The following is a 27,755-nucleotide window of genomic DNA, read 5'->3' on the forward strand; positions in this document are numbered from 1 at the left end:
TGGGAGACGTTGCTGCACTTTCTACACACAGCAACGGTTCACAATTTCGCTAATTCGGCCAGTTAAATATGGCAATAAGTCAAAGAGACCACTGCGACAAAATACGTTATGTATTTTGAGTCGTTCAAACCCCGTCGCCTCGAAAATGGCGGCTATGCCGGTAGTGACGTCAGAGGCGACACAACGTGCACGTCGGAAACAAATTGTAAACGGACCAGAGACGTTAACATAACTACAGTGGTGAACTTCCAATCTGGGTCATCTTGAATCTTAATTATTTCGGTTGGCTTATAAATCAAGACTGTGCTTAAACTGATATGGACCGAAGTAGATCCCCGAAAAGAAACAGTAAAGTGGTGAAAAATGACAAAGAAAAGAAGAAACGAAGATCTCGGGCTTCGTCGTCGTCGTCTTCCAGCAGCAGAAGTCGGAGCAAATCGAAGAAAAAGTCCCATAAAAGTCAAGGTTAGTACCACGCTAACGAGAAATAATGACGGAGGAAACACTTTTTATCGGGGAAAACTAACTCAAAAAAAAAAAAACCTGTTCGTACCTTCAGGTGTAAAAACACACAGAAAGAAACGGAGACGAAGCTCTTCTTCGTCGTCGTCGTCGTCATCCTCCTCCTCGTCTTCGTCGTCGTCCAGTGACGAAAAAACGAAGAGAAAGAGAACAAAGAAGTCAAAGAAGAAGAAGGCCAAGCTGAAAAAGCGCCGTAAAAAGGAGAAGAAGAAAAAGAAGAAATTAAAAACGAGAAAAGTGGAGGAGAAGGTGGTGAAGAAAGAGGAGGTGGAGGAGAAGAACAGTAGAAAGCAGCATGTGGACGCTATACAGAAGAGGCTGATGCAGCTTGCAGAGCCGTTAAGCACCCCTCTACCCAAACCTTCTTCTTCTCTGGAGCTCTGGCAGAGTGACGATGGCGGTGTGGAGCTCGGGCCAGGTGACCCACAACAATACAACTCTATTATTTTGATGCAAGCAGTGTTGGTAAAGTACAGTTTCTCGTTCAAAGTTCAGTTCACAAATTTGAAAATGAACTTGCTCAGGTCATAGTTGGTAATTTGTTGGTGGAATTAAGGGCACTGAATGGAATCAAATTTATTGTCCAATTTGCAAAGTGTCACGGAACTCACGCTCAATCTGTAATACTTACTTTCGGAACGGACTCATTCTGTTGCTATTCAGAATCCAGGGAGCGCCATGTCTAATCTCTTGTGTTATACAGTTATGACGGACGAGCAGAAGTCCCGGCTGGCCACCAGGAGGCCTTTGACCAAAGAGGAATACGACGCCCGGCAGAGCGTCATCCGCAGAGTGGTAGACCCTGAAACGGGCCGCACTAGGTGAGTCGTTGGTTGTTATTAGCCTCTGAACTTTGATAACAGAAGGTTGCTGTTATGTGTACTCCTTCAGACTGGTGCGAGGTGAGGGCGAGATCATCGAAGAGATGGTCAGCAAGGAGAAACACAAAGACATTAACAAGGTAAGACAAACAAAATCTACAATAACTGTAGAAATGACATTGTCATTGTGATTTTTTGTTTTTTACCCACGAAGCAAGCCACCAAGGGAGATGGGAATTCCTTCCAGAGAGTGCTCGGACTCAACAGATGAAACAAAACAAACATGACGTTTTGATGTATTTCTCTTGTTTATACACTGCATTAGAAAACACGGGAATATGGATAAAGCCGTTTTACCCATCAACACACACACACACGTTGTTTTTTACTGTACATTAAAGCCATTTTCATTGATGATTGTGTCTGAAAAAGCTTGCATTGTGGAATTTGCCTCGCCATCTGTTGAACACTTTATACAAACTTACGGAATACTTCAAATAAAAGCGCATCAGTTCCAGGAAATGAATTAGCTCACTTCTGCAGTTTTTTTTTGTTTGAAAATCAAGCGAATGGACTAGAACAACATTTAGATGAAAATAAATGATCAAAAAAACAAATCATGCGTAAACCGAAGTTCCACTATCCTCCTTCGTTGCCTCATTTGAGAGTGCCCATTTTTATGGCTTATTTAATATCTCATCTTATAAAATGGCCGGGCAAATTCATTTACTGTCAGGGGTGATTTTTATGTTTATAAAGTCCTCCAGATATTAAAAAAATATTTTGTAGCAGTGTTAGATGGCAGTGTCAAGAATAAAGTCACGTTTTCAAAATAAGTCATTTGTTTTTATGTCCCAATACCTTTGTCCGTACACACTCTGAACTCCGTCTCGGCAAGGTCATAAGATTTGGGCTAATCCTCACTTTGACGTGTGTTTGCATGTGGTGTAACAAATATTGCACATTTCCCCTGGCATGTTGGTCCATTGCAGCCATGCTGGGTCGTCCCCCATTTTCATTTCATTGTTCTCATTATTATACATCTTTTATGTTGTTTTAAAATGTGGACATGACATTTTGTACACTCATTTACAAACACATTCAACACCTCCTGTACAGCGTGCGGGACAAAGCCACTTCCCAGAGTTCCAAAACAGCTTTTAACAAAGGGTACAATATAATAATAATAAATAGAACAAGTGTGATTGGCAAGAAAACAATAGTCATTATAATAATGAACTAAAAACATAACAATCGTGTGCCAGGCCACACTAACACCAAGAATGAAAAAGAAGTTTTTGCTCCACTGAAATCAACAGCAAATTACAAAAGTGAAGAGTAAAGAAGACCTGAGCGGAGCAGACAGCACTTGTGCAGAACAAGAGTCCTCTTATTTAGAATCTATATCACAAGAGTAATGTACAAACATTGTGGCTGGAGGCATCCAAACACATGACATGGTTCCCTCTCGGCTATGAGAACTTTGGCACATTCAGTTTTTCAGCAGGTTCACCTCAGAATATTAGTGGAGTCACGGCACATATTTTCAAGAAAAGTTAGATATTTTCCAGAAAATAGTCGGTCGTTTTTTTTTTCAAGTTTGTGATTCTGAAAAAATAAAGTCCAAGACGTTCAAGAAAAAAAATATTTTCCAGAAGAAAAGGTCGTGTTTGAGATAAAAAGTGGGAAAAAAAATCTAATTTTATGAGATTAAAATATTTTTTGGACCATTTTTTGGATTTAAAATAGTCTTAATCTATTAATCATTTCCAGAAAATTTTGAGTACTTTTGGGAAAACAAACTACAAGTTTCAAGTTATATTTTTAAGTAAAACACTGAAAGCTGACTATATTCCTGAAAAAAATCTTTTAGATTAAAAAGTCACTTTTCTTTCCCAAATGTTTTTTCTCATAAAATGACCTCTTTTTCCCGAAAATATAGTACGTATTCAGATAATATTACAATTTAAATCTCAGAAAGTGTTGATTTTTTTTTTGTTCCCTCAGTGCAGCCCAAACATGTAAAAATGTGAGCGGGTTGTCATGCAGTTAAAGGGTCAGAATTGATTTCCTTGACGTGACAAGGATTTTTGTGGTGGAAAAAGGGTACAGCAAATCCAGTTTTCATCTCTGAATCGATTCCACTATAAGTCTGTGTTGTGCTTGCAAGTTCGGAGCATAATTTTACAGCATTTTGGACCCAGTGGCGTAAAAAAAAAAAAAAAAAATTCATGATTGATGCGCCAAACCTGAAAGAGGTATCGTAATTCCTCGCATGTGGAGTTTTTTTCTTTTGGCTCTTTCCAAATGATGTCAAACGACGGCGCTGAAGTACTGTCCAAAGATTTGGTGTTGAAGTGATGCGTCTCCACTTGGATGAGTTTTGTATGGTTGGGGAGCTAAATTTAGCCTAGGTGCTAGTGGAGAGTTTGTGGTATGTTCACACAGACCAAATCCTCTGTAAGCCATTTCTTTAGATGGGTGCAATAAAGTTGAAACGGCATTAACGTGTAAATTCTGACACGTTTCATTTGTTAAGAGAGACCCCCCTCCCATAAACGCAAGTAAATGACGGTTAAAAACGGTTACAATTGCCTTTAGACGCGACGGGATGGCGCCAAACCGCTACTTTTCCTCATAGTTCCTTTGATATTCATGCACGACTGCATACATAAACGTGGATCATTTTTAAGAAATTTAAGTAAAAATATTTCACAACTTGTGATATTTATGTATTTCATGATCATTATGAATAATGTCATCTGTGTATTAATCTTTTTAATCTGTATGTCATCATTTTTTGTTGTGTTTTGGGGAGGACTAAAACATTAGTTTTTGCCACTAAAATTGCCACAGGATTGTGTGAATTAAGTGTTTTAATAAGTTGAAATGTTTCTCAAGTGTGTGGAAGGGGTCAAATTAAAAATACACAACCAAATTTGCGTCTGGAAAGGAACCCAGGAGGCTGACTATAAAGGCAATTGTAGAATTTTTTTTTTTAAATGCAAGGAGGCATCAACTACTTGCATTTTTTTGCATCCCTAACCGTAGCCACTTACTTATTTGGGATTGAGTGCCCCGGCCTCCATTTTGGTGCTGCTGCTGCGACCCCAGCAGCCCGCCGTGATGCTCATGCTGCGCTGTGCCGCCCCCTGGCTGTGGGCGTGGCCGGCTCCACGCTCACCGTCCGACTGACTCTGCGTACGCTCGGGACGGCTGTGGACGCCGCCGACGCCACCCGCCGTGGGCGAGCTGGGTGCGGGCTGCGAGGAGATGGTGCGCAACAGGTGGTTGCGTTTGCGCAAGAACTCGCTGTTGGCGCCCAGGCCGAAGCTGCCCTTGCGCAGGACCATGCGGGTGCTGCTGGACTTGGCCGGGCGCGAGCGGCGGTTGTGCTCAAGCTGGGACAGGTGGGACGCGTAACCCTCCGTGATGAACTGTCGACACGAAAAATATGATACTCTTCATACGAGTAGTGGAGCCTAACCCTAGTTTGAAACGCTAACCCTTGTTTGAATGTCAAATACTTTTCATAAAGTCATGCATTTTCAAAAAAAGCATGAATCTAAAATTTGTTCAAATTGCAACGCAAACAGCTTGCCTATACTACCTGACACTGGTGCTGCATCTTCTTGGAGGGTCTACCAACAATGAAGATCTGCGATGGGTGCAAGTTGATGGAGCTGTACACGGAGATGTCCTTGCTGGACCCGTAGCCAGCAAATATCTTCATGTTGGCCTGACACCACGAGAAGACAATGAACATTGTGTACCCAGATTTTTATCCAACTGTCCAAAATGTTGACATTAAGACACACTCAGACCTCGGTCAACGACTTGAGGAAGTTGGCCTTGTGCCTGAGCGGGTCGTGCACCAGGCCGTCGCAGAAGGACACGATGCCGTGCGGGAAGTTATGCTGCGACAACCAGGCGACCACTCTCTGCTTCTGCATATCCGGTCGGCCCGTCACGTAGATGATCAGGTAGCCCAAATCCTGCCAGTGCCTGCTCATGCACGCAAAACAATATCTTAACATTCACACAGGGGTCAAAAAGAGTGAGCTCGCCGTAAAAGATTTTACCGTACGACATCCACGGCCCCCGCCCGCACTTTGGGGTCGCTGCCCATGATGGACACGCTGGCGGCGAAGGAGCCGTCGATGCTGAAAACCACAAACTCGGTGCCGCGAGGGATCACCGTCAGGTAGCTGTCGGCAAACGTGTGGTCGCCCCTGAAAAAAATGTACGTACAACTTTTTTTAAATTTTATTTTAAAAATATTTGACTTTCTGGATTTTTTGGGGGGGGGGATTATTAATAATAATAATAAATTTGACTTATAACGCACTTTACAGTGGACACCAGATCTCAAAGTGCTACTTACTAATTACTTTTCTTTCTGAAAAGATTTTGACTTTTTTTTTTTGGTGTGTAATTTTCCAAGAGCGGTACTTATAGCTCACCTGACAACCATCTTGACAGGGTAGACGCCGACGCCCAGACGCTTGTCGTCAGGAATGACAAAAGATACGCGGCCGCTGCTGTTGGTCACCTCGGTGTTGAAGTAAATCCATTCTCCCGACGGAGGCTGAGTCATGACGTGAAGGTCCACCTGCGGCGGCACACACGTTCAACAAACACAAAAGGCACACACGCCTGAGACAAAAAGTTCCAACCTTCTCGCCGGCCAGCGTGACCATGTCGAGGGGGCCGTACATGAAGCGACCGGTCACCGTCTGCTGGCTGTCTTCGGTGAACACGGCATCGTTGACGCGGTGGTTGGCCGTCACGTTCTGTAAAAGTATGTCAATTAGTCGTTTGGAGAAGCTACTTTGCTTCAAAAGACATCCTACCCTGATCTTGACGTGAGTCCTCTTGCGCAACCACTTTTCGCGAGGTTTGGACGGCTTGAACTCGGACACTTCTTTGCCGTCCAGTTCGAGGATACTGGAGTTGTCGTGCCTCATAACCTTCAGCACACGTTTGGATCATCACCTTTGGGTTGCGCGGACAGAGCGGCGAGCGACGCGTAATGCGGTCCAACCTGTCTGAGGAGGAATGACACCACGTCGGTGGACTCCCAGTAGGACGCGTGGAAAAGATGCGGCAGCGCCACAGTGGGGAAGGCGGTCAGCGCGTCGGGGCAGTAGAGTGCAAAGTCCATGCGCTTGGTGCCCCACCAGCGAGCTGCAACTGGGACGGGAACGCAATGAGTGGCGGACACACACACGCAATCACACCATAAATCATTTGACAAAGGCCAAAGCCCAGCCAGCCCATTGCCACCAATCCCAGCAGCAGGTGTTGATCTACAGGAAGAGATTTGCGGAAGTTAAGAAAAAACCCCCAAAAAAACCACCGAAGAATCATCAGAGACAAGAGGAAGGTTATTTGATTGAAGAGAAGATCGGCTCCTGATTGAGAAGAAGCTTCCTGAGCCTCACAGGTCCGCCGGATGCAATACCTTGGTCCACCTCCGTCTGGGAATCCAGCGAGATCAGATCGCACATAGCTCTGTGCAGGCCAGGAGACACGCAAGTGTCGGATCCTACACTTTGATTGTCGCACATCATCGGCTCGCCATCTTTCTCGTCTGTGGGTTCTTTGAGTTTCTTGCGGGATTTGGGGGGGCTTTTCAAGAAGAATTTGTTTTGGGATGACAGGGCCAGCTGGGATAAGAGGCCAGAACTTTTGGACTGACTAAACGAGTCTGTCTGAGCTGAAAGGGAAAAAAAAACCGTGAAAAACAAAACATGGGCGCTGCGGCGTGTCCATCTGGAAGAAAACCTCAATGGGATTTTGGTTACAATGTGTGTGTGAGTGCAAGTGGGTGGGACGTTCACACACACATACAGAAAAAGAAACCACAACAAGACTGGTTGGTCGTTGCAGCATTGGGAGAAAATGCAAGTTGCATTTAACACTCAAGACGGTGAAACAGACAACATAGCGGGCGCTCTTCTGTGGACCTCTGCCTGAACTAACAGGGTGCGGGGGTCTTCATGTCTACCTGCCTAAGCACATCGTGTGTGTGTGTGTTTGCGTGTGTGTAGATGAGACTGTGGTGGCGTTGGGCGAACACTTACTGTTGGCTATGTTGCTGGCAGTGTAACTGTCTGCCATTCCTGACACCTGGCTGGCAATGCTGACCTCACTGGCGCGCCGCTGGCCCCGGGAGAAGGGGCCCATGATGGGGGATGAGGGGTACGAACTGTCCATGAAGACACCACCATGAGACTGAACAACATCCGCTATGGAGCCGAAACAAGGGAGATCCCGTTAGACAGGGGATGAGGGTAAAGGTGAGATGGTGAAGGAGAGGTGGGGGGGGGTCATGGTTTCAGAGGACAAGCCGTGATTTTGCTCAAGGCAAAGGTCAACTTCCGATGGCCTCTGAAGCTTAATCAAAAACATGTCGACAAAACACACGATGGACACTATCACATCGAGCAATGATGAAAGAGGAAGCGGGGATGAGGAAGGTTGAGGGGGGAACGTGACGTGACAGGAGCGGCTACACACACTCGGGAGTGGCGGGTGTAGCCTTGAGGGCGCCCTCCTGCCAGTTAAGCACGGGGACGGGGATGCACGTCTCGCTGATGGTCTCTTGACAGCGAAGCAACACGGGCGGCCCGCTGTCAAGTAGCAGCGGAGCGTTGCTCTGGACTGTCTCCACTACAGACGCCGGGATGAGGAAGGGAAGGAAGGAAGGAAGGAAGGAAGGAAGGAAGGAAGGAAGGAAGGAAGGAAGGAAGGAAGGAAGGAAGGAAGGACAAGGAATACACATAAACATATGAAGCAAGAACAAAAGACAAAAGAAAGAGTCAAGCCCTGAGTGGAGCCCATGTTTTTTGCAAGCGTCTTGATTCAACTACAGAAATGGAACGATATAGAGCTCCCAATACTCAATGGACGCCAAGGTACAGATGGTCCAACACTTGAACAAACCTGCGTCGTGTTAAATGCTTTCCACAAGTTACACGCCAAAGGATTCTCATTTTGACACCCATAACCAAAACTGTAGGCCGTGACGACCGGTCCACACATGAACCCTTTTGCAGGACTCGGACCACATTTGGCTTCCCAACAAACACACACACACAAGAAAAATGCTGCATTTTTCTTTGGAAACAATGCTCATTGTAGTGAGGCAGAGATGCAGAGATGAAATACAGGATGACACCCACATGTGACAAGCGTGTGAGTGTGCGTGTATGGTGAGCACGTGGCTGTAAGACTCACCCAGCAGAGTGGAATTTCCATCCCCTAGAGGGAAGCGTTGGTAGCGCGGCACATTGAAGGGAGGCAACAGGTGGAACTTCCTCTCCAGAAGAGGCTCCAGGCGCGAGGCGGAAGGATCGGCCGGATGAAACAAGTTGTATACCTGCTGACATGCGGGCCGGAGCTGGGCCACTGTGAGGGCAAAGGGGGGGGGGATCCCCATTCACTTTAATTGTTCTCTTGACCATAACACGCTCGTTTTTTTACCGTCCAGCATGGGGATGACCGTCTTTCTCAGGGCTAGCACCAGACCCAACGGCGAGCCGAAGAGGAAAAAGTCAGAGACTTCAAAGTCCAGCTTGCCCAACGCGCTTCCGTCGAGCATGGTGCTGCTGCTGGACCTGCGCGATGCCCCGTCACCCCGCAGGATGCTGGAGTGCAAGCTGCGAGGACATTGCAAAGTCAACTCATTTGAAAGAGGGGCAAAGCGTGATTTTGTCCACGGTGGTACCTGGACAGGAAAGCCTGGTGCTGCTTGATGGTGTCCAGCTCGTAGGTGGACGAGTCACTTCTCTTGCGCTGCAGCTGATGCTTCTTGCTCTCGTCGCTCGAGATGCTTCGCGGGATGTCAATGTTGCTGCGACTAAGATGCCGGCTGCCTTCCAGGGTGGGCGAAGCCGACCCCTGCCCGCAGTTGATAATGGTGCCCGGCGACAGAAGGTCCTGGTCCTGCCAAAAAAACAAAACAAAACATTGAGTGAGTGGATTTTGAGAGGTTTGCGAGGTATTGAGCACCTGTACGCTGACGAGACTGCCCCTCCGGCTGCTGTTCTGGCTTTCGTTGACAGTCTGGGTGCTGCTGCACAGAGCGTCGAACCCGAGTATTCCTCCCACACAGTCCCCGACGAGGCAGACCTACAGAAAGGACATCAGAGCACAGAAATTTCTCAGCTATAATAGCTGTCAATTTACTTCCTTGACACCCATTCCTATTCCTTTGGTAGCATATTTTGTTTCAAAAGAGAATAAAAAAATATGGCTAAAAAACCAACCTGGCCGGAGAAGGCGGCGCCGTCCAGAGATTTGATGAAATCGGCGTAGACCTGATTGGCTCTGACGATGACGGTGGCCACGGCTTCCTGGTACTGAGGCGCAGACGTGGCCAGCAGGGGGAGGGCCGCCAGCGGGATGTGATCTTGGCTGCTGGACAGACAGCCTTCGTCGTAGCCGTACGGGCTCAGGCTGCCCCGGCAAGACAAAGAGCGCATGCTCAGCAATTTTTTAATACATTTTTCAGTTTTTTTCTTTTACTATATACATTAAGAAAAAAATTAGAATTTTTTTTCACTCCTCAAAATAATCCTCTTATTTCATTCTCAGCTACATTTTGTACACTGCTGATTTCTAGTAGTAAGTGATGAAACCGGACAAAGACAGAATGAGGTTAGACGATGCAACGCTAACTTACTTGGACACCAGGGAGAAGGCTTCGGCACAGATGGCGGGACACGGAACCAGGCGGACGGCGAGGCGGCCCAGCGCCGCCGGGTAGTGGACGCGCATGACGGAATCGAAGGCGGCGCCGATGGTGTTGACGTCGGCCTGCTTGCCGCTGTGTTCGCCGCCGCCCGTGTCCAGGATGTTGCCGCCGTGGAGGACCAGGATGAGCACGTGGATCTTGGAGGGCTGCAGGCACTGCTGGGACGAGCTGTCCTGCGGAGCGGAGACGGACATCAGGTACAACTGGAGAACACCTGGTGCTCGTTCTCTGCATCGCATTAGGAAATGTTTGTAATGTTGGGGGGGGGGGTGCAACAAGTGGGATTTGTACAACAAAGTCTTATGGGTTTATTAGGGGTAAACAAACTTTGACGTCTATAACCGCCAATGGCACTGAATGAGTTAACATAACACAAGATGTAGCAAAAAGTGCCACAGTTGCCAGAAAACGGCACAGGGTTTGGGTAAGGCTGGTTCGGGGTTGGGCAGGAACTACGGATTGGCTTCACAAGGGGGTAGGAGCACTCGGGATTTTAGGTTTCCGTGGGAAACTAGAGGGGTGGGCTCACAGGAAACTGGGTGTGAGCTACTTACGGACTGGTGCCGCGTTATTGTGATGCTGGGAATGGGAGCGCTATCAGCTGGGACCCTAAAGGAGGCTCGCATCTGAACACAAGAGGACACAGACGCTCAAGGATGGACCGGATGGAAAACCGTTTGAGCATCTAGTCCATCTCCTTTATGGCCTTTGCACTCGGACGCTCTTTGTCCTCTCCTCATTAGTACAACTCAGTGCCCGAGTTGAACGACTATCTTTTCAATGCAAATGTCATAGGGGGGGAAGAAAAATGCCGATGAAAATTCATTAGATGTTCCCTTCAAGACCGTACCTCATCTAGTCTTTCCCCGCCGGCCGCCCTGTCATAGTCCACCGCCATGTCGCCTGCAAATACGCCAAAGAAAGCTGTCACGGCCAGGCCGTCCTCACCAATCTTATCGCCGTGTCATCGTTTTCCTCGTCTTACCGGAGGTTTCTTCCATGTCGGGAGCCTCGATCTTGTCCATGAGGTCGTTGGAATTCCACTTGGTGATTTGCTTGGGTAAGACCTCCTCGCTATCTGAGAAATCCTCTGCGACACACACATAAAATACAAAAAAGAAAAAACATTTAGTAACTACAATTGCACTACTACGCCACCGTAACAGAGTGGCGCTGTTGTAGGAAGCCACTCGTAGAACTGTCAAAGAAGAACTGGACTTCTCAGAAAACCGCTTCCTCGATTTTAGGCCAGGAAAAAAAAAGTATTGTCTATGATAGTGTAGCTTTGTGGTTTCTTTTAAGTTGTCATTTCTATTCATTTATTTTGTGATTTATATTGTGTTGTATTTAACTTGAAAGAGCTTCCAGAGATAACATAATCCTTATAGGCATATATTTTCTATCCTCTGAAGAACAACTAGTATCACTGCAGCAGCTTACGGAGGAGCGAGGAGCTCTTATATTGAATATCACCAGTGTTGCTTAAGTTATGGCATGTAAAAATTTTTGTCATGATGTTCTTCTCCCATTGATAAACACAAAAGAAACGGGGAAACAAACTACATACATGAGTCACTTTTCATTAGAATTTATTTGCTTAATGTTTCATGCCATTGCTTCAATTATCTACCTCTAGTTCATTCATTTCCAAAATTATTTTTGCTGTTGGGCAGAATCATCGCATATATAAAGCACCGCTTCTGATGGTGGACGGCATCTCACTTGAGTTCTCTCTCTGTCTGTCTCTCTCTGTCTCTCTCTCTCTCTCTCTCTCTATGTATGCACGCACGCTAATGTTTCACCCTTAAGGACAAATAAAATAGGTCTTGTAATGTTCTCCTTCATCGTCATTGAAACGATGCCAACAAACAATAAGGAAGGTTTTATTGCTCGCTGAGGTGTATGTATCATGGGAGGGAGTGTGTGATTTATGAACATTTGACATTCCAACCAGCTACTTGGCCTGAGTCCTGGGACAAAGTCATCCGGCAGGGTGGAAGGACGTAGGAGGTGCATAGGAAGGAGAAGGAGGAGGTTTATTTCAACTGCAGCCCAAAGCATGCTGGGTATCTGGGAAGCTTAAGAACTGATCTGTGGTTAGAGAGATGCATGCGAGTCAGCTTCCTGGAAAAGGGCTCGGGTGAAACCGCGTCTATGTATAGACAGGCGCTCGCTTTGCTGTAAGGTCCCATACAAGAACTGTGGAAATTGTTCCAATGGTCACGTTTGGTGTCTTACCGTGAGCGTCGAAGAACTCTTCGTCCGAGCTGTCGTCCGAGTCCCGCGCGATACTCTGCATCCTCCACTCCGAAATGCTGTGCCGGGACGGGCTCACTGGCGAGAGACAAACATTTGGATGTTACAATAAAACGCCACGGGGTATAAATCCACAATTTTGAAACACGGTGAAAAAAAAAGACATATTTCATTGTTTTGCATTTTTCACATTTAAACATATTGGTACAGGTACTTTATGGAGGTGTTGTGTCGGAGTAAATTTCTTGGTATTGGTGCACAAAACACCCGTTTAAAAATACAGTGGGAGAGATTTTGCATTTTCCATCTTATTTTAACACACTCTCCCAACCTAGCACAAAGAAATATTGCACCACCGGCTTCCACTCCCACACATGGGGTGTTATATAAACACGCAACAACCCAGCACAGCTCCCAGGCAGCGAGACTGCGGCATGCTGGGAAAAACAGAGGAAATTGGCAGGTCTGGTCCATCATGGTGGAGCGGTTGCAGTTGGAGCTGGTCTGAGATGTCACGCCGCTTCTAAAAATAGGCATGCGAGGACCCACGAGTGCATGTGTGCGAGTCTGGGCACAGGTGGCAGACCCCCCCACCCCCCCACACCCAGTGAGCTGCTGCTGTGGTTGCTAAAAATAGCACAGTTGTAATCCAACAGGTTACATACAGTTATGTAACACAGTGAAGCCATGTCAATTTGAGGTTGATTGACTTTGGCCATTTTACAAAAATGACATATACTATATTATATTTAATATTTACATCTTAGTCATTCGTGATCATTTTAAAATATTCGAATGTAATATTTATTGGAATATACTAACATATTATTCATGGCCTCTATCATATATATATATGATATATATATATATATTAGATTATATATATATATATATTTTGAATTTAATAATGCATATATATATTTAAATACACTAAAATAATCTGAATATTTTTAATATACAGTAGTAAAAATTTATATTCATTTTTAACAAAGAATGTAATGCTTAATTAATATAACATAAATATGGATAAATCATTAATTTTTTAAAATACTATACTGATATAGAAAACTAACAATAGAGAGAATGAAGAGACTCGCACCTCCTCGTTTTGAGGAGCGGGAGGAGCGGGAGGAGGTGGACCACTGCTTGGTGAGCACGCCGCGAGGCTGCAGCGTGTTGGTAGCCGAGCCGCTGACCGTCACCTCCGCCTCTGCTGCCTCCTTGGCCTCCTGCTCCTTGACCGCAGGCGGCGTGTCCCCGTTGGCTTCGGTGGCCTCCTCCACCTGGCAGAACTGCGCCATCTTCTTGGCCAGGGTCAGCTGGGTCTCCAGCTCCAGCTGCCTGATATCTTCCATGGTCAGACCGTACCACTCGTCTTGCCAGCACCAGGCCTGCCGGTGGGCGCGTACCATTACCTTTCTTAGTCCTAGGAGAAAGGAATACAACAAGATTGTCATTGAAAAGCTTGTATCTTGAAAAACTCCACACCTGGGTCACTCGAATCTCAAGACATCACTGTATATACAACTTCAGAAAAAAACGAACCAACATCATGGATGAATCTCTCAATCTTGGACTGCATTCCCCAGTAGCGGAATTCCACCTTGCACAGCTTGTAGGCGCACATGATGGGCATACTGCCCGGGTTGTTGTTGTACTCTTCTATCCAGTCGTCCAGCAGGGGGCCCCGCTGGGTCTTGGCCGACTTGTACAGCCGCGGGTCCTCCTCCGCCTTGTACTCGTGGGGAGCGATGGGGTCCGTTACTATATCAATAGGGTCTGCCGTTTGAGAAAAAAAGAAAAAAAAAGTATATATCACACACAGACGTTTTTTAGCCACTTAAAAAGGTCATTTTTTTTAAAACTAATATTTTTTTTTAAAAGAAATGCTATATATTTTGAACATCATAATAAACATTAGATACATCTTTATAAAAATACTTTATGGTTAAGAATAGCAATACTGTTTAGTTTTTTAATTCCATACATTTTTTTCCAAATATCCTTAAATATTTTAAAAATAAAAATGCATTTAGTAAAAATTTAGATTAAAAAAATAATATCAATACTCCAAAAACAAAATAGATATTTTTTCAAATAATTTTTAAAAATATATTGCAGTAGCAGCTGTTGGCCACATGAGGGCCTCATCAGCAACTCATGTGGAAAACAGGAAGCGAGCGATTTGATTTGAAGTCAATATCGCCCATCCCTATGCGGAGTCAGTGCAGAAAATGCAGCATGAAAAATGTTTGTTGACAAGTAAACACTTTGCGGCCTTACCGACTGTCCTCTGCCTTTTGTCGGCGGCCGACATGTTGAAAACGTCCGGCTGGTTGCCGGTGTCGCTCATGTAGTACGTCTCGATGTCGATGGAGAACTTCTCCACGAAGGGACACGTGTACCTGGATGGAGCACACGATGGTGCTTAATGATGTAGCTTTGGGCAACTCTTTTCTCATGATATTACTATTGTTTTTAAATATGCAACTTTACTTAAAAATATATCATTTGATTCTCGTAAGATTTATCACAATTATGCTCACCGGGTGCGGGTGTAAGGGTAAGCATTCCAAGACTCCTCTTCCACCCTCAGCGCCGCTTTGGGCAGGATGGAGCGGAACCAGCTGGGAATGTGCATGCCAATGTGGTAAACCTTGTGGGTGTATTGGCCAGTGCCGCCCGGTCCGTCCGTGTACGGTTTGTTCTTTAGGATTTCGACGCCGCTGCCCTCGCCGCAGCTCTCCTCACGGCTCTTTTTCTGCCATAACAAGAAATGAAAAGTCAACATAAAACAGATAATTTGGGGTTAAATATGACTTCTGTCACCAGTTATCCATAAAAGGGTTTGTCGTTGAAGATGTTGGCTCCAAATATTTTTGGGTCATTTTTAATACTGCGCCGCAAGGAACTGGCATTTTGAGCTCTCCTCTGTCCCCAACTATGGTTTTGTTGCCCTAAAAACAGTCCCCGTACTGGAACTCAGTACATTTTGCGTCTGGGTGGTGTGAGCCGGGCTGCGTCTGCGTTGCTGTAGAGCGCGGCGCCTGCGGCTAATGAATGACCTGTCATCGGTAACGAGGTCTGCTACGCCGGACGCTCAGTGTTCTCCTCCTCCTCCGGCAAACTGGACTGATTCATCGCACGGCTTCTCCTTTCCCTAAATTGACTGCAGGAATCAGGTCTGGCAATTAACTCCCTACTTGCTGCAACAATAAATGCAGCACAATGTTACACACAAGCAGACACATAACCTAACAACATTTGGGGACATCTCTTCTTTATCCTCTGCAAAGAAGGAATATTGATACGGCTTACTAAGGAGTTTTGACCAACACTGAACTGTATTACAAGGCGCTATTTTCTTCTGAATTATTAAAAAAAATATATATTTTTTTTTTAAATGTCATTTGCAATCATAAAAAATAAAAAAAGTGTGGGAAAAAAAAATTGCTTCCACTGTAAAGCCCGTGTCATGTTTTGGCCAAGACGTCATCACTAAAACGGCGTCGACGCGAAAGGCTTCAGCTGTACATCGTGTTTGTTTTTTTTCTTCTCTGCAAGTTAGTTGATGGAGTTTTCTGATTGAGATGCAGAGGCGCAGCGGCGGCCATATTTCATTTCTCACCCGAACCCGACAGCGGCCAGGCTGAATTTAAAATGAGTCGTCACAGAGGACGAAAGCGGGAAGAAGGGACGCTCTGACGAAGCAGCAGAGGCCTATATTTGCTGCTGTTGCCGTGGCAACCAGGCTACATCAGGAGATGGCAAACTTTGGTGCGCTAGGGAGAAATTGAACATTTTCAGGGATGAGGTTAAAAAAAATATCAAAAATATAAACTAATGATCAATGGATTTAATGAAGCGTAATATATTTTTACTCACAATAAGTTTTACAATTACTTGATAAAACTAATTAAAACTTTTGGAATGTACATGTAAAATTAGTACTTGTACTAGTTTTGTTTCATATTGAATAAATTGACCGTTTTTGTAAAAAAAAAGATAAATGGACAAAATGGTATTTTACAATTTCTAATTATTTAATCAAATTAAAAAGTTAATAAATACTTTTGATATCGCTATTTTTTCCCATTATTCACAATAAAAAACTACATCATCACTTGAGCTATATTAGTACAAAATAAGTTAAAAATGGACAAATACACATTAATAAGCCAATTATAAAGGTGAAAGAAACCACAAAATTATTGCAGCAAGAATTTCAATGCTCGGCCACCAAACGTCAACCAAACCTACGCCCCAATTTTCCTTCCATCCCTTCCTCTCTCTCTTTCTCCTCTCACTTTTTTACCATCAACCCCTCCTGACCGCGCTGGCACATTGCTGCTAGTGATGTCACCGTTGCCACGGAGACGGCAGCCTCCCAACAACGAGGCGGTGCGGGTCAGGGGGAAAGGTAACTACAGGCCACTGGCGTTACAGACTCCGCTCCTTTGCATGCTCGACGCGTCGGTATGCAAAACATCAGCGAGGAAAAAAATAAAATAAAAAATACAGCAATCCCGGAACCGTTTCTGCACACTCGAGTACATTCTAACCGCTTTTGGAGCTGATGACTCACGTTCCCGACCAGCTAGATTTCGTGAAGTTGTCGTAGTGAACTGCGGGTCAAAGTGTTTCCATAGTTATCAAACCCAATTGAGGCATAAACGCACTTTCATATTGATTTGCGTTTATTCTAGCTTATTAAAAAAAATACACGAGGACTTTGTAAAAAAATTCTTGCACATTAAATCACAATCACAATGCGAAAAAAAAAAATTCAATACTGAATTATTTTTCAAAACTATTCAGCCCTGAATGCTCCATTGGGGTTTTTGTCAGTAAAAATGTCTCCGAGGTAAAAAGGGTAGACTGTCGAGAAAGTAGAGTCGCTGTTAAATAATGCAGACCGTTATGACGAGTCGGCCTTTCTCCTGGGTGTGCAGCGGATCAGCTGGCAGCACCGCTGGATTAAAATAAATCCTCCAGCATGTGCGCGCACCAAATGAGGAGGCAAAAAAAAATGCAGGTTTTTTTTTTTTTTTTTTTGGCTGGATATCAAATCCGAGGTGGCCACCTCCGCCTAATTTTGGGCTTCTTTCAGCTTGGACAACTTCGAACATCATGAAAGATGATATTGGGCAAATTTCCCATCCCTGTATGAGCAAAATTGTATATGCAAGTGATTTTTTTTTTTTTTTTTTACCATTACGATAAACAATGCGTATCCCTCCTCTCGCTCTCCGACCCAGTTACAAGTTTTGTTTAACAAAATTCTTCCAAAAAGAGGCCTCAAGCTGTTTATTGCCACTCCCGGTGACATTTGCTGTCAAACTAAAAATTTGTTGTGTAATTAAAACAGCCGCATAACTTTGCTTTAGAGTTTGAGCTGTTTACTGAGTCCGCTGTGAAACTCTTCTTGGCGAGCGTCTCTAGGTCTGAATTGTACTGCCTCTAGGGGGCGAAGGCGAGCACACACAATAACCATTGAATTGAAGCAAAAACAAAGTGGCAAAAATAATTTGATTTCTTTGCATTCTATTCACTTATGTCATAGCTGCATGATTATTTTTTTTTTGTGGGGATTAACGCTAGTTCCCCTGATAAATATCAGAATTGGCGATCGGCCTATAGATTAGGTCCCGCCTCCGACAGTGTTCGGGCCTTGGTGACCTTGACCACCTACCACATGTCCCCTCACCTGGATCATGTAGAGCTGGGCAATGCGGTACTCCTCCACACTCATGGGCATGGGGATGCGGTACTCCTTGATAAGCATGGTGGAGGGCGGGGTGGGGCGATGACTGACAGGGTAGAGGGGCGATGGAAAGGGGGGATGGGGATGGGGAAGGGGAGAAAGACAGGTTTCCTACAAGCGACGCTTCAAATCTGCCAAGCCGACGTCCTCATGGATGGCTCCTGTAGAGAGGGGGAGAAATTAAGATCCCAGCAGAGAAAGTTGTGAAAAGACAAGAGAGCACGGCTCACAATGAGCTAGCTGCACTTTGTATGCGTCGCTGCCCCATCCAGCTTCTCCTGATCGAGTAAGCCCTTCCCTTGATAAACTTGGCTACTTATACACAGGGTCGATGCTTAGTGTGTGTGCGCGGATGTGTGTGTCCCCGGACCTTGGGCTCCGTCACATGGGGGGGCTCACTTGGCAATAAGAGGGATTAGAGTTTTAGTGGGGACCATTGCGTAATGTTCTCAGAGCCCCCCTTCCCCCCCACAACAATTGCACAAATAGCTGCCTTGAAACAAGCACGCGCTGGGCACAAGGCGAGGGTGGTGGTTGGACATACGCAACGTGTGGGTGGTGTGAGGTAGGCTGGATGCAACAGTGGAGGTATAAAAAGTCTGCACACCCCTGCTCAAGTGTCAGATTTTTGAGATATAAAAAACATGAGAATGAGATAAATCAGTTCCAAACTTTTTGCATCTGAAACAGAAGTCACCCCCACCATATACATCTGACATCTTTTAAAGTGTCTCTGTTAAACGGACTCAGTTTTAACAAGGGCCACTGTTTTTGTGCCGTGGAGCTCGTACAAGGTAAAAAAGAGCGACCTACGCGTTCAAAAAGTGAGTCGCAAGCATTGCATAAGCTTAACATCTACTCATTCCTGAGCATTTTTCCCTGGCGGCCGGCCCTTAATCGCCAGGGCCGCGCTAATGGTCCCACCGTGTTATTTATCCGGCAAACAAAGGCCAGCTTTGGTTGCGGCACCTGTTGGAGGTGGGGGGGGGGGGGGGGGGCTACGATTACGTAGGCTGAGTGGATACCCCACATCACTTAAGCCTGCGGGCACATGCAGACATGCAACACTTACCTAATGGACTACACTACAGTGGACTTTATTTGTGAAAAAAAAACACAATTTCAAATTTAAGGGGAGGAAAAAAGTTGCCATCTCATGAGAATGAAGATCAAGAACATCCTGAGTGAGCACCCGACACGACTTGCACCCGCAGGCACATGAAGACAAGCGAGCGCTTACCTTACTGACTACTGTGCCTTGCTTTTTTTGGAAGTACATTACCATCAGAAAAAGAAAAAAAAAAATCAGAGCAGGACCCCACGTATATAAGCTAAAAATAACTGCCCATTCGGGAGAAGCTGGGATAAAAGTAGGCTAGCGGAAGGGCCCGCAAGAAGAGCCCGAGAGGTCACCAGTTGGGACTTAAGACTTACGAGTTTTGTTGAGAAATGCGTCATTGTTGTGGGATACGAGCATCGTGCGGCGGCAGTGAAGTCAGATCAACGCACTTCATAACAAGCAACAAATATTTGAACACAAATTGCATCAACACATACGTGACGATACAACTATACTCATATTCTTTATCCTCTGTCAAGAATGACTAGTGCTGTTTACTGCTGTGACAATGTCCATGTACATCTGTATTATACAGCCCCCTGGTGGTCGAGGCGGGTACACCAAAAGGAGCAGCACAATGTCCAAAGAATTGAAGCAAAAAAAATGTAGCAAAACAGATTCATGGCAATAATAATTTGTTATTTTCCATTTAATTCTTTCCATATTTTCTGAGTTACAAGGCATCACTTCATGTTAGACTTGATTTTTTTAGGTTTGTTTGAATACATTTACAATGTATTTTTTTTTTTTAAAAAAAAGTGTGTTTCAGTAAGTTTAAATGTATTCACAGAATTTTAACACATATGCCCCATATGAATTTTTAGAGGTGAGAAAAAGCTACAGAAACGTCAACAGCACAGGCAGGAGTATTTAAAAATAAAAGATTATTGTACGCCAAACCTCATATATAGCTTTATTAATAAATTATTTTGTGGACCTCCAAGATACAGCTCGTATTCTTGAGTTTGACAACCACTGCCCTAATGTATAATCTCATTTCACAGCAGCAATACAACAGGCTACTTTTTGTAAATCCGTTTCTCCTGCTTTCCCTTGGAGCCCGATAAAGATGCGAGACCTGAAACACTCTAGTGTGCGAGTGCCACGCTTGACCCAGAAAAAAAAACACATCCACACAACACATACAGAGTAAAAATAGCTCCGTCACAATAATCCGGGCATACGCAAGCATAGCGCCTGACGTTTGCTGGGCGAATATGATGGTCCAGTTCTAAAAATAGCCCCCCCTGGAGGCAGTGACGCAAGAGCGGTGCAAAAAAAAAAAAAAATCAGGAGGCGAGGATCCCGTTGGTACTCCACAACGGATGGCCGCGAGCACAGTGCTGCAACTGCTTGCCTCATCTGGGGCCTTTTTTTTTTTTTTTAAACACTGCTGAACCGTTTGAGGCCATGGTGCATGATGCGCTTAGCCAGCCGTCCGGTTAAAATGTCAAAGGGCTCAATATGATACCGTGTGGGGGGACAATTGTTGCTACTCAGCAGGGATATGACACATATCTGATAATGGTCAAATTTGAAAACGTTTGCTTGTAATTTTGCAATACTTTTCACAGAAAAAAAAATTATAGTCATAGGATTTTTTTTTCTACTTTTATTCATTACAACTATTTTTCTCTGGATAAAAAAAAAATTGGAAAATTTTTAGCCAAAATTTTTCCCCTCGAATATTTATCCTGATGATGACGTTTTGATGCAACTTATTGCAAAATAAAAAACCTTTTAGGGAGGTTTTAAAACACTGAGTTTGTTGAATGGTCCACAGAAATGGATTGAGGTGCTTCTTAATACTTTAGTCAACAGACAATTAGCAAATCAGTTTAGGTCAACAGATTCCCTCGTAAATAGGATGGCAACTCGGATGGTCACGTTTAGGGGCGTTTGCACCAAAGACACTTTGTCTGACGTCCATAAAGTGACAACTATGTCTACAGAGGCTCCGCCTCACGGGACAGGTGGGACAAGGGAGGCGGGAAGAAAACGACGAAGAACCCAGTGGGATGTGCAACCTGCCTTTCTTCTTTAGTCATCGTTGCACGAAGGGGATGAGCTAAAAATACCCCCTACACCCTCAGAGCATCTTCTCCATTGTGTTCCTCCTCCTCCTCGTCAGGATCTTCTTCCTCCTACTGTAAGACTTAAAAACAGCTCGGGCTTGCAGGCGGCTAATATGTGGACAAGTTTTGCTCTTAAGAGATGCTAACTACGATACGGACATGCTAACCACGCTTCGGTGTGTTTAAGGCCCATAAGGAGAACACTTCCCGCAGGAGGGAGGCAGTTTTTAATTAAAAAGTGGACACCAACAATTTCCCCGCATTGTTTTCTTTTTCCGCCGAGCTGGCGCTCATCGTTGGCTTTCCATGCTTTCACCCCGCGTCCAAAATTAGATGACCTTATATGCAAATGACACTAGGATTAATCAGCCGAGGTTAAACAAGGATCTCTCGCGCCGTGCAATGCTTACATAACAGTCTAGGGGGCGGTGTGTGTGTGTGTGTGGGGAGGGTCCGATAAAGGGATAGCGTGGCTACGCTGTCATTTGGAGCAGACCATTAGTAAATTCATTCGGGCCGCGGGAAATGTTTTTTGTTGCTTTTACCTTCAACCTCAATCAAAGCTTTTGTGTGAGAGCAATGCGACGACGGCGGTCAAAAAGCAAAAAAGCTTTCAGACAAGGGTCCTTGAGATGTTTGTACGTCCTGTTATGATAAACGGTCCAGCCAATTCCATGAAAACTGGTGAAATTGAGTGGTTTGATTTTTATTTTGGCTTCTCCTAATCTGATTTATCCATTTGGAGTCAAATTTGATTTGATATCCAAGTACTGCGACGTAAAGGCTGCACGCTTTTTTGCTGAGCTTATTGGAATAATCACTAAACACAATGTGGCAACCTTATGAGGGAAAATGTTAACGCCCGAGGCCAAAACGCATTCTCCGTCCCTGCCCCTGTATCCGCTCCATCATGGCTTGAAGGGGAGGGCGGATGGGGTTGCCATGGAGACACCGAGGGGGCTCGCCGGCTGCTCATTGGCGGGCGAGACGAGGGAGTCGGGAGCGATGAGGAAAGCGGAGCCCACTCGCACAAACGAGGGCCCGATTTTGATTCTCGCTACCGCGGTAGCACCAAAACGTTCCGGTCAAAAATGAGGCTTGGGTCGGTTTGGAGCTGGCTACACGAAGGGAACAAAATACTAAATATAAGTGATTTTTTTTTTTTGTGCCAGCAGAAACACATTTTAAGATGAAACAGAATTTTATTTTATTTTTATTACACAAATATTCATGCCCAAAATTCCTATTTTGGTTGTCTTGTCGGAAATGTAACGGAGCTCGCCATCAAGAGATATTTATGTTCAGCCTATGAAGCTTGCGTTTGAGAAATATCAATGAATGAGTCATTCATCAGCAGGGGGCGCCGTCAAAAGAAAATGAACTCCAGATGCTTGGGTGGCTTATCGTCAAATATTTCCGAAATTTTGATTCAATTTGAAATCGGTATTAATGAACACAATTATATCTTCTTTTTTAAACTCGTGTGAATGACTCTGACCACATGCACAGTCTTTATTCCTGTGACCTATAACCAAGTAGTTAATAAGAAAAAAAAAAACTCTATAAAGCAAGAAGGAAGAATGGAATGAGTGAGTGAGCCCCACCAGTGTCTCCCTCTCACTCTTGCTGACCATAAAAGGCCATTTGTCCTTTCCTTTAGTTGAGGTCATGCTCTCCTTTTCTGTTCTTTTTTTTTTTAACCACCTTTTCTTATCAAACTGCAAAGCCTGTAAAAGCTGCTATCACCACAACACGCACGGACACGCTACACTTTGAACCGACGGTTTTGTCTGAAAACCTTTCACAAAAGTAACTTGGATTCCCCAACACAATTGTGCGAGGTCGGGTTGGTGGTGGTGGTGGTGGTGGGGGGGTCTTATTTTTAGCCCACGCTAAAGTCAGGTGTCCGGCGGCGGTGGTATGTGCTCGCAAAAAACTTAGCTATTCAAACGACACTTTCCCATTACACAAGGCAATCCGTCATCTAACAGGATGCCGGACTTTGACTGACGGATGTCCGTTGACAACCTCTGAACTCCCCGTCACGTGAAAGAAAGAAAAAAAAATATGAAGAGGAAACAGCAGCCCCTCCCTCCCTTCACTACAGACGTACAGTACATTGAGGACAGAGGAAGGGGGTGGCGGTTTGATTAAAAGAAAAGGCAGGCGACGTGACGCAGGATCCACTTCCCACATTATTTGAAACGGCGTCAGGATGAGCGTCTATTCAAGAAGAAAATGGCGCTCATTGATTATGGCTGCAAAATGCCGCTTTAGTTTTCCAAATTTTGTGTCTTTTAAGATTTTTTTTCCTTCAAATTATACACATATTCCATAATGCATTTGTTTTATCCAGCTCAGTGGCCTAGGTAGAGTGTCCGCCTGACACTAGAAGGTTGTGGATTCAAACCCCGGCCGGGTCATACCAAAGACTATAAAAACGAGACCCATTGCCTCCCTGCTTGGCACTCGGCATTAAGGGTTGGAATTGGGGGGTTAGATCACCAAATGATTCCCGGGCGCAGCACCGCTGCTACTCACTGCTCCCCTCGGGAATGGGTTAAATGCAGAGGACAAATTTCGCCACACCCAGATGTGCGTGTGACAATCATTGGGTCTTTACTTTTTATATAGCTATTAATTTTTTGATCAATGATTCGAGTATTTATCTCGTTGATTAATCGGACAAAAACGGATATTTGCGATATTTAACGACAATTGATCCTTTTAGCCCTAATAGCCTAGAAATTGAAGCATTGTGAATATTTGTAGTAAAATTACTCAATTTGGAAAAATGATCCTAGCAAGGCTTTGAGGCAGAGATTTTGTGTCGACCATTTTTTTTTTGATCGAAATTTTCAATTAATCGTTTCAGCCGTGGTATTCACATTCCAAAAGTATTTGGAGCGCTTCACTTTTTGCACATTTTGACATGTTATTCTAAATCCAAAACAAATTCATTCAAATTGCTTATCACTGTTAAGATCTTTTTACACAACTAGGAAAGTTGAAAAAGACAAATCACCTTCTTTTCATTTGTGTTGAACATGACATGACGTTCCAAATGGCGCACAGGTAGCGACCTTGAACCTTTAGCACAAGTCGCTTCTTACTTCAACCCCTCGGGCACACAACACTCTGAAAAAGGTGACCAAAATAGTGCCTGCATGGCGTCTTGTGAGTAGGTGGGCTCTATTTGAGGATAAAACTTGTTAAAGCGCCCCGCAGTGCTGCCAACGGCAATAAAAATCTATTGACTGTCAAACAAGTGACGCAAAGAAGGCGTGAGCCGACTGCCTGTGGGGCTTATTAGCTACGGAGGGGGGTGAAAAAAAATAATAATTACACTACGCGACCCAAGATAACATGAAGGCGCCTTGCTTCGTCCTCTACAGTTGGAACCAGCTGAACAACATTTGTGATATTTATCTTGGTAGTAAATTTTTTATTTCCTCATAAACTCTCACAAATTTCTTTAAAATGCAAGTTTGTTTAAAAAAAAGTCCAATCAAGGCTTTTATTTCTATTTTTTTTTACATTAAAAAGAAATCACAAATATTCTCATATTATCCTTGATATGCATGTTATTGGTGTCATCATGAAATTTTCCTTTATAGAATCACACAAATATTTTCATGAGAAGATTACTTCTTTAAAGCGTGGCACTTTTTGTGAATGAAACTTTGTTAAATTACATCAATATCCTCAGAATATTGCAACTTTTTCAATTATGTGTATTTATTTTCATACAATACATACTTGTGAATCCCACAGTGGCTTGAAAGCTAATTAGGCGTATAAACTGTAGGGGGATCTCTGGCACATAAAAAGTGATCAAACCAACCAAGGATTAAACGACGAATCGACTGTGGCACTTTGGCAATTAAAGGATTTTTGTGTTTGCATCGCGGTAGGCCACGCCCTGTACGTGCATGCGTGCGTATGAACAGTTCCTCGGGCCAAAGCGCGAAAAGTGTCACACCCCACTCTAAAAACTGGTTATGCAATAAAAAAAATAAAAAAAACATTGACAACATTAAAAGCATTTGAAAGGTTTATGAGGATGTCACTTTGAATAAATATCCTAAGTTGTCATGAGAAAATAAAGAAGGAAGTTGGTGCAATGGCAGCGTGAAATGACATCTCCGTGTCCAGATCACATCATTTTGCACAACATCCCTACTCAACCGTCACGCCAGCCTCGACACGTTACGGCGGGATAACATGACGATCCCGACACGCAGCATTTCTCGATTTGTGCAAATGCGAGTCTCGTCTTGTCCTTATGTAACTGTAAGTCACTGACTTGGGTTCAGCCTTTATGTTGACATAACAAGTAAGGGTCACATCCCACATCACGCTTGCAAGTTATATTTTATATACAGACATGACTCCTTACCACCCCTGGCTACCACGTAGCTCGGCCTCTAATGTTGATTGTTTTTAGCTTGCTGTCTATATAGCAAATAAATTAATAGGCTGATAAATCTCAATTGTGAGCTGGTCTGTTGGGGTGAAACAGAGGAAATACAATCATGAAACAGCACCATTTGGACCCCAAAAGATGCCAGTCCACTGCAACCAACCAAAGTTCTGCGGAATTACAAACTGGGTTGAATTCACTGACACCATGGTGCTTGTCGCTCAGATTTTTGCTCGCAAGTAAAATGGCAGATCCCTCGTATCTCAAGGCACCACTGTCATTTTGTCACTTGCAAAACTATGAATTAACCTCAGATCACTCTTGTAGCTGAATGAGCAACGTTTGGAGATTAAACACTATCTATGGGTAACGCGTCAGGTTGACAATGGAGTGCAGCAATGATTAATAATGAAAATTATCAACAGAAATACAGGGCCACCAAATTAAATTAAATGCCCCATGGAGCGTGGACCTGCTGTGGTAGTCAGTAAAAGCTGCGAATGATTGACTGCATGAACACTTCCTGGTTTCGTTCTGAAGACAATTTCGCTGACACAGCGTGAGGGCCACAAGGCAGAAAGAAGCAGGTACAAAAGTTATCATCATTAAAATTGGAACTAAAAAGGGAAGGGGCGTTTCGAACCAACGTAAACCCACCCGGCACTTAGTTACCTAGCAACATAGCAGCCATGACAAAAATTCTCATCACATACCTGCGATGTACCTCAGCATTGGGAACCAGGAACCCGGTTTATTCACCTGGCGGAGCGGGAGGCGGGCGGGGTCCTCTCCGGAGTCAGCGGGAGTCAGCGGCAGCCGCCCACCCGGTGAAGTCCATGAGGTCGTAGCGAGTGCAACCCCATCCAAAAAAAGTCCCGATTTCCTTGACGACGACGCGGAGCACAGATGACGCGACCACAAAACATCGCCGTCGTCATCAGCACATCCTCGGCGTGTGTTTACACCGTACGCCCGGTCCTCTCCAGCGAGGTTTTTTGCCACTCAGGGCCGCACATTTGGCAACGGGAGAGGCCACACAACACTCCGCCACTAAAAAAGGCCAAACTTAGCTCACGGGCGACGTCCACAAAAAAACGCCCTTATTTCCACCCGTTTGGCGGGAGTCGGCGGCACGGGGGCTGCGACGTGTCCGGGTGTGGGGAGCTCAGCTTAGGCCAACTGGCGGTGAAGAGGGCGAGGACCAAGACGTGAACGAGGAAGAGACGCCACCACCGCCATCGTGAAGTTGTCACTCGCAAGTCTGAAACGCAGCGAGACTTCACAGTCCCTTAGCAGCACGTCACACCGAGACACGCCAAAGACACACAAGTGACATGATGCTGGAGATCCGGTTAGACTTTCAAAATAAAGGTAACAATACTACGGTACAGTATGCAGAGTGGGACAGAAGTTACACGTTTTAAAAGAAGTGGGAAGATAAAACAGACGTAAGACTGTAATGAAAAACTGAAGGAAGGATTGACAATGACAAAAGGAGGAGAAATTTATGGGGGGGGAGGACAGGATGGAAGGAAGTCCAAATGAAGGAAATGAGAATGATGGAGTAAAGATTGGTAAAGGAACGAAAAACAAAGGAATAGAGGAAAGAAAGAGCAAGGAAGGTATGAAGGGAGGCAGAATGGTAGTCTTGAGGATGGATAGAATGTAATGAACAAAATACTTGGTCAAAGGAAAGAGGATAGTTAGTAAAGAAGGGTGGGGAAGACAGGGCAACGAAATACATTTGTAATTTTATCCGGTACTGCGTCAAGGGCAATGCTGTAGGTTTTCCGGTCTGTCCTTGTTGTATCAGCTTGACAGGACTATCTTTATGCAAGCACAATATCGCCCTCTGCCGGTCAAATGCAAATTACACGACCTTATCATGGCAAGCCGATTTTGAAGATTTTAAAAGTTGATCGGTTTTGTTAGTTTTTACGTGATGGTCATATTCTCATTTTCTGCGACCAACAAAGTGCTTCCCGATGGACTATTTTTAATCGACCAGAGATG

The 27,755-nt window shown here is 44.6% G+C and overlaps 2 protein-coding genes across 5 annotated transcripts; one reads left to right on the plus strand and one right to left on the minus strand.

Annotated features, from left to right (window-relative positions):
* arl6ip4 (ARF like GTPase 6 interacting protein 4) lies at window positions 1–2,179 on the plus strand. The gene is made up of 5 exons (XM_088376388.1): window positions 1–465; window positions 560–940; window positions 1,226–1,343; window positions 1,414–1,483; window positions 1,558–2,179. The coding sequence occupies exons 1-5, from the start codon at window positions 318–320 to the stop codon at window positions 1,612–1,614; spliced, it is 774 nt and encodes a 257-aa protein (XP_088232514.1). The 5' UTR covers window positions 1–317; the 3' UTR covers window positions 1,615–2,179.
* LOC148397651 (membrane-associated phosphatidylinositol transfer protein 2-like) lies at window positions 1,628–27,063 on the minus strand. Of its 4 annotated transcripts, XM_088376370.1 has the most exons (26): window positions 26,456–27,063; window positions 18,068–18,285; window positions 14,907–15,121; window positions 14,644–14,765; window positions 13,906–14,139; window positions 13,460–13,786; window positions 12,343–12,438; window positions 11,090–11,194; window positions 10,955–11,007; window positions 10,033–10,277; window positions 9,617–9,806; window positions 9,360–9,479; window positions 9,076–9,293; window positions 8,832–9,007; window positions 8,586–8,756; window positions 7,866–8,018; window positions 7,430–7,594; window positions 6,808–7,062; window positions 6,388–6,536; window positions 6,197–6,313; window positions 6,020–6,136; window positions 5,807–5,955; window positions 5,426–5,575; window positions 5,168–5,348; window positions 4,954–5,082; window positions 1,628–4,780 (listed from the first exon to the last, which is right to left on the minus strand). In XM_088376370.1, exons 2-26 carry the CDS (start codon window positions 18,143–18,145, stop codon window positions 4,403–4,405), a joined length of 4,293 nt encoding a protein of 1,430 aa, XP_088232496.1. In that variant the 5' UTR covers window positions 18,146–18,285; window positions 26,456–27,063; the 3' UTR covers window positions 1,628–4,402. The 4 variants fall into 4 exon arrangements, with proteins under 4 accessions (XP_088232496.1, XP_088232498.1, XP_088232497.1 ...); XM_088376372.1 differs by lacking the exon at window positions 6,808–7,062; XM_088376371.1 differs by lacking the exon at window positions 7,866–8,018 and having other exon boundaries at window positions 26,456–27,061.
* Between the last annotated feature and the right edge of the window lie 692 nt (window positions 27,064–27,755).

This window comes from Syngnathus floridae, chromosome 5 (genome assembly GCF_059516105.1).
Source record: "Syngnathus floridae isolate MCC-2025c chromosome 5, RoL_Sflo_1.0, whole genome shotgun sequence".
NCBI classification, from domain to species: Eukaryota; Metazoa; Chordata; class Actinopteri; order Syngnathiformes; family Syngnathidae; genus Syngnathus; species Syngnathus floridae.

What these genes read in the sequence shown, in the direction of transcription:
- arl6ip4 (XM_088376388.1), top strand. Translation starts at nt 318, where the DNA reads ATGGACCGAAGTAGATCCCCGAAAAGAAACAGTAAAGTGGTGAAAAAT. An exon ending in AAAGTCCCATAAAAGTCAAG is followed by an intron (nt 466 to 559) that starts GTTAGTACCACG and finishes TCGTACCTTCAG; the next exon opens with GTGTAAAAACACACAGAAAG. An exon ending in CCTGAAACGGGCCGCACTAG is followed by an intron (nt 1,344 to 1,413) that starts GTGAGTCGTTGG and finishes GTACTCCTTCAG; the next exon opens with ACTGGTGCGAGGTGAGGGCG.
- LOC148397651 (XM_088376370.1), bottom strand. Translation starts at nt 18,145, where the DNA reads ATGCTTATCAAGGAGTACCGCATCCCCATGCCCATGAGTGTGGAGGAG. An exon ending in GCAGTCTCGTCAGCGTACAG is followed by an intron (nt 9,294 to 9,359) that starts GTGCTCAATACC and finishes TTTTTTTGGCAG; the next exon opens with GACCAGGACCTTCTGTCGCC. An exon ending in TACACCCGCCACTCCCGAGT is followed by an intron (nt 7,595 to 7,865) that starts GTGTGTAGCCGC and finishes TCGGCTCCATAG; the next exon opens with CGGATGTTGTTCAGTCTCAT.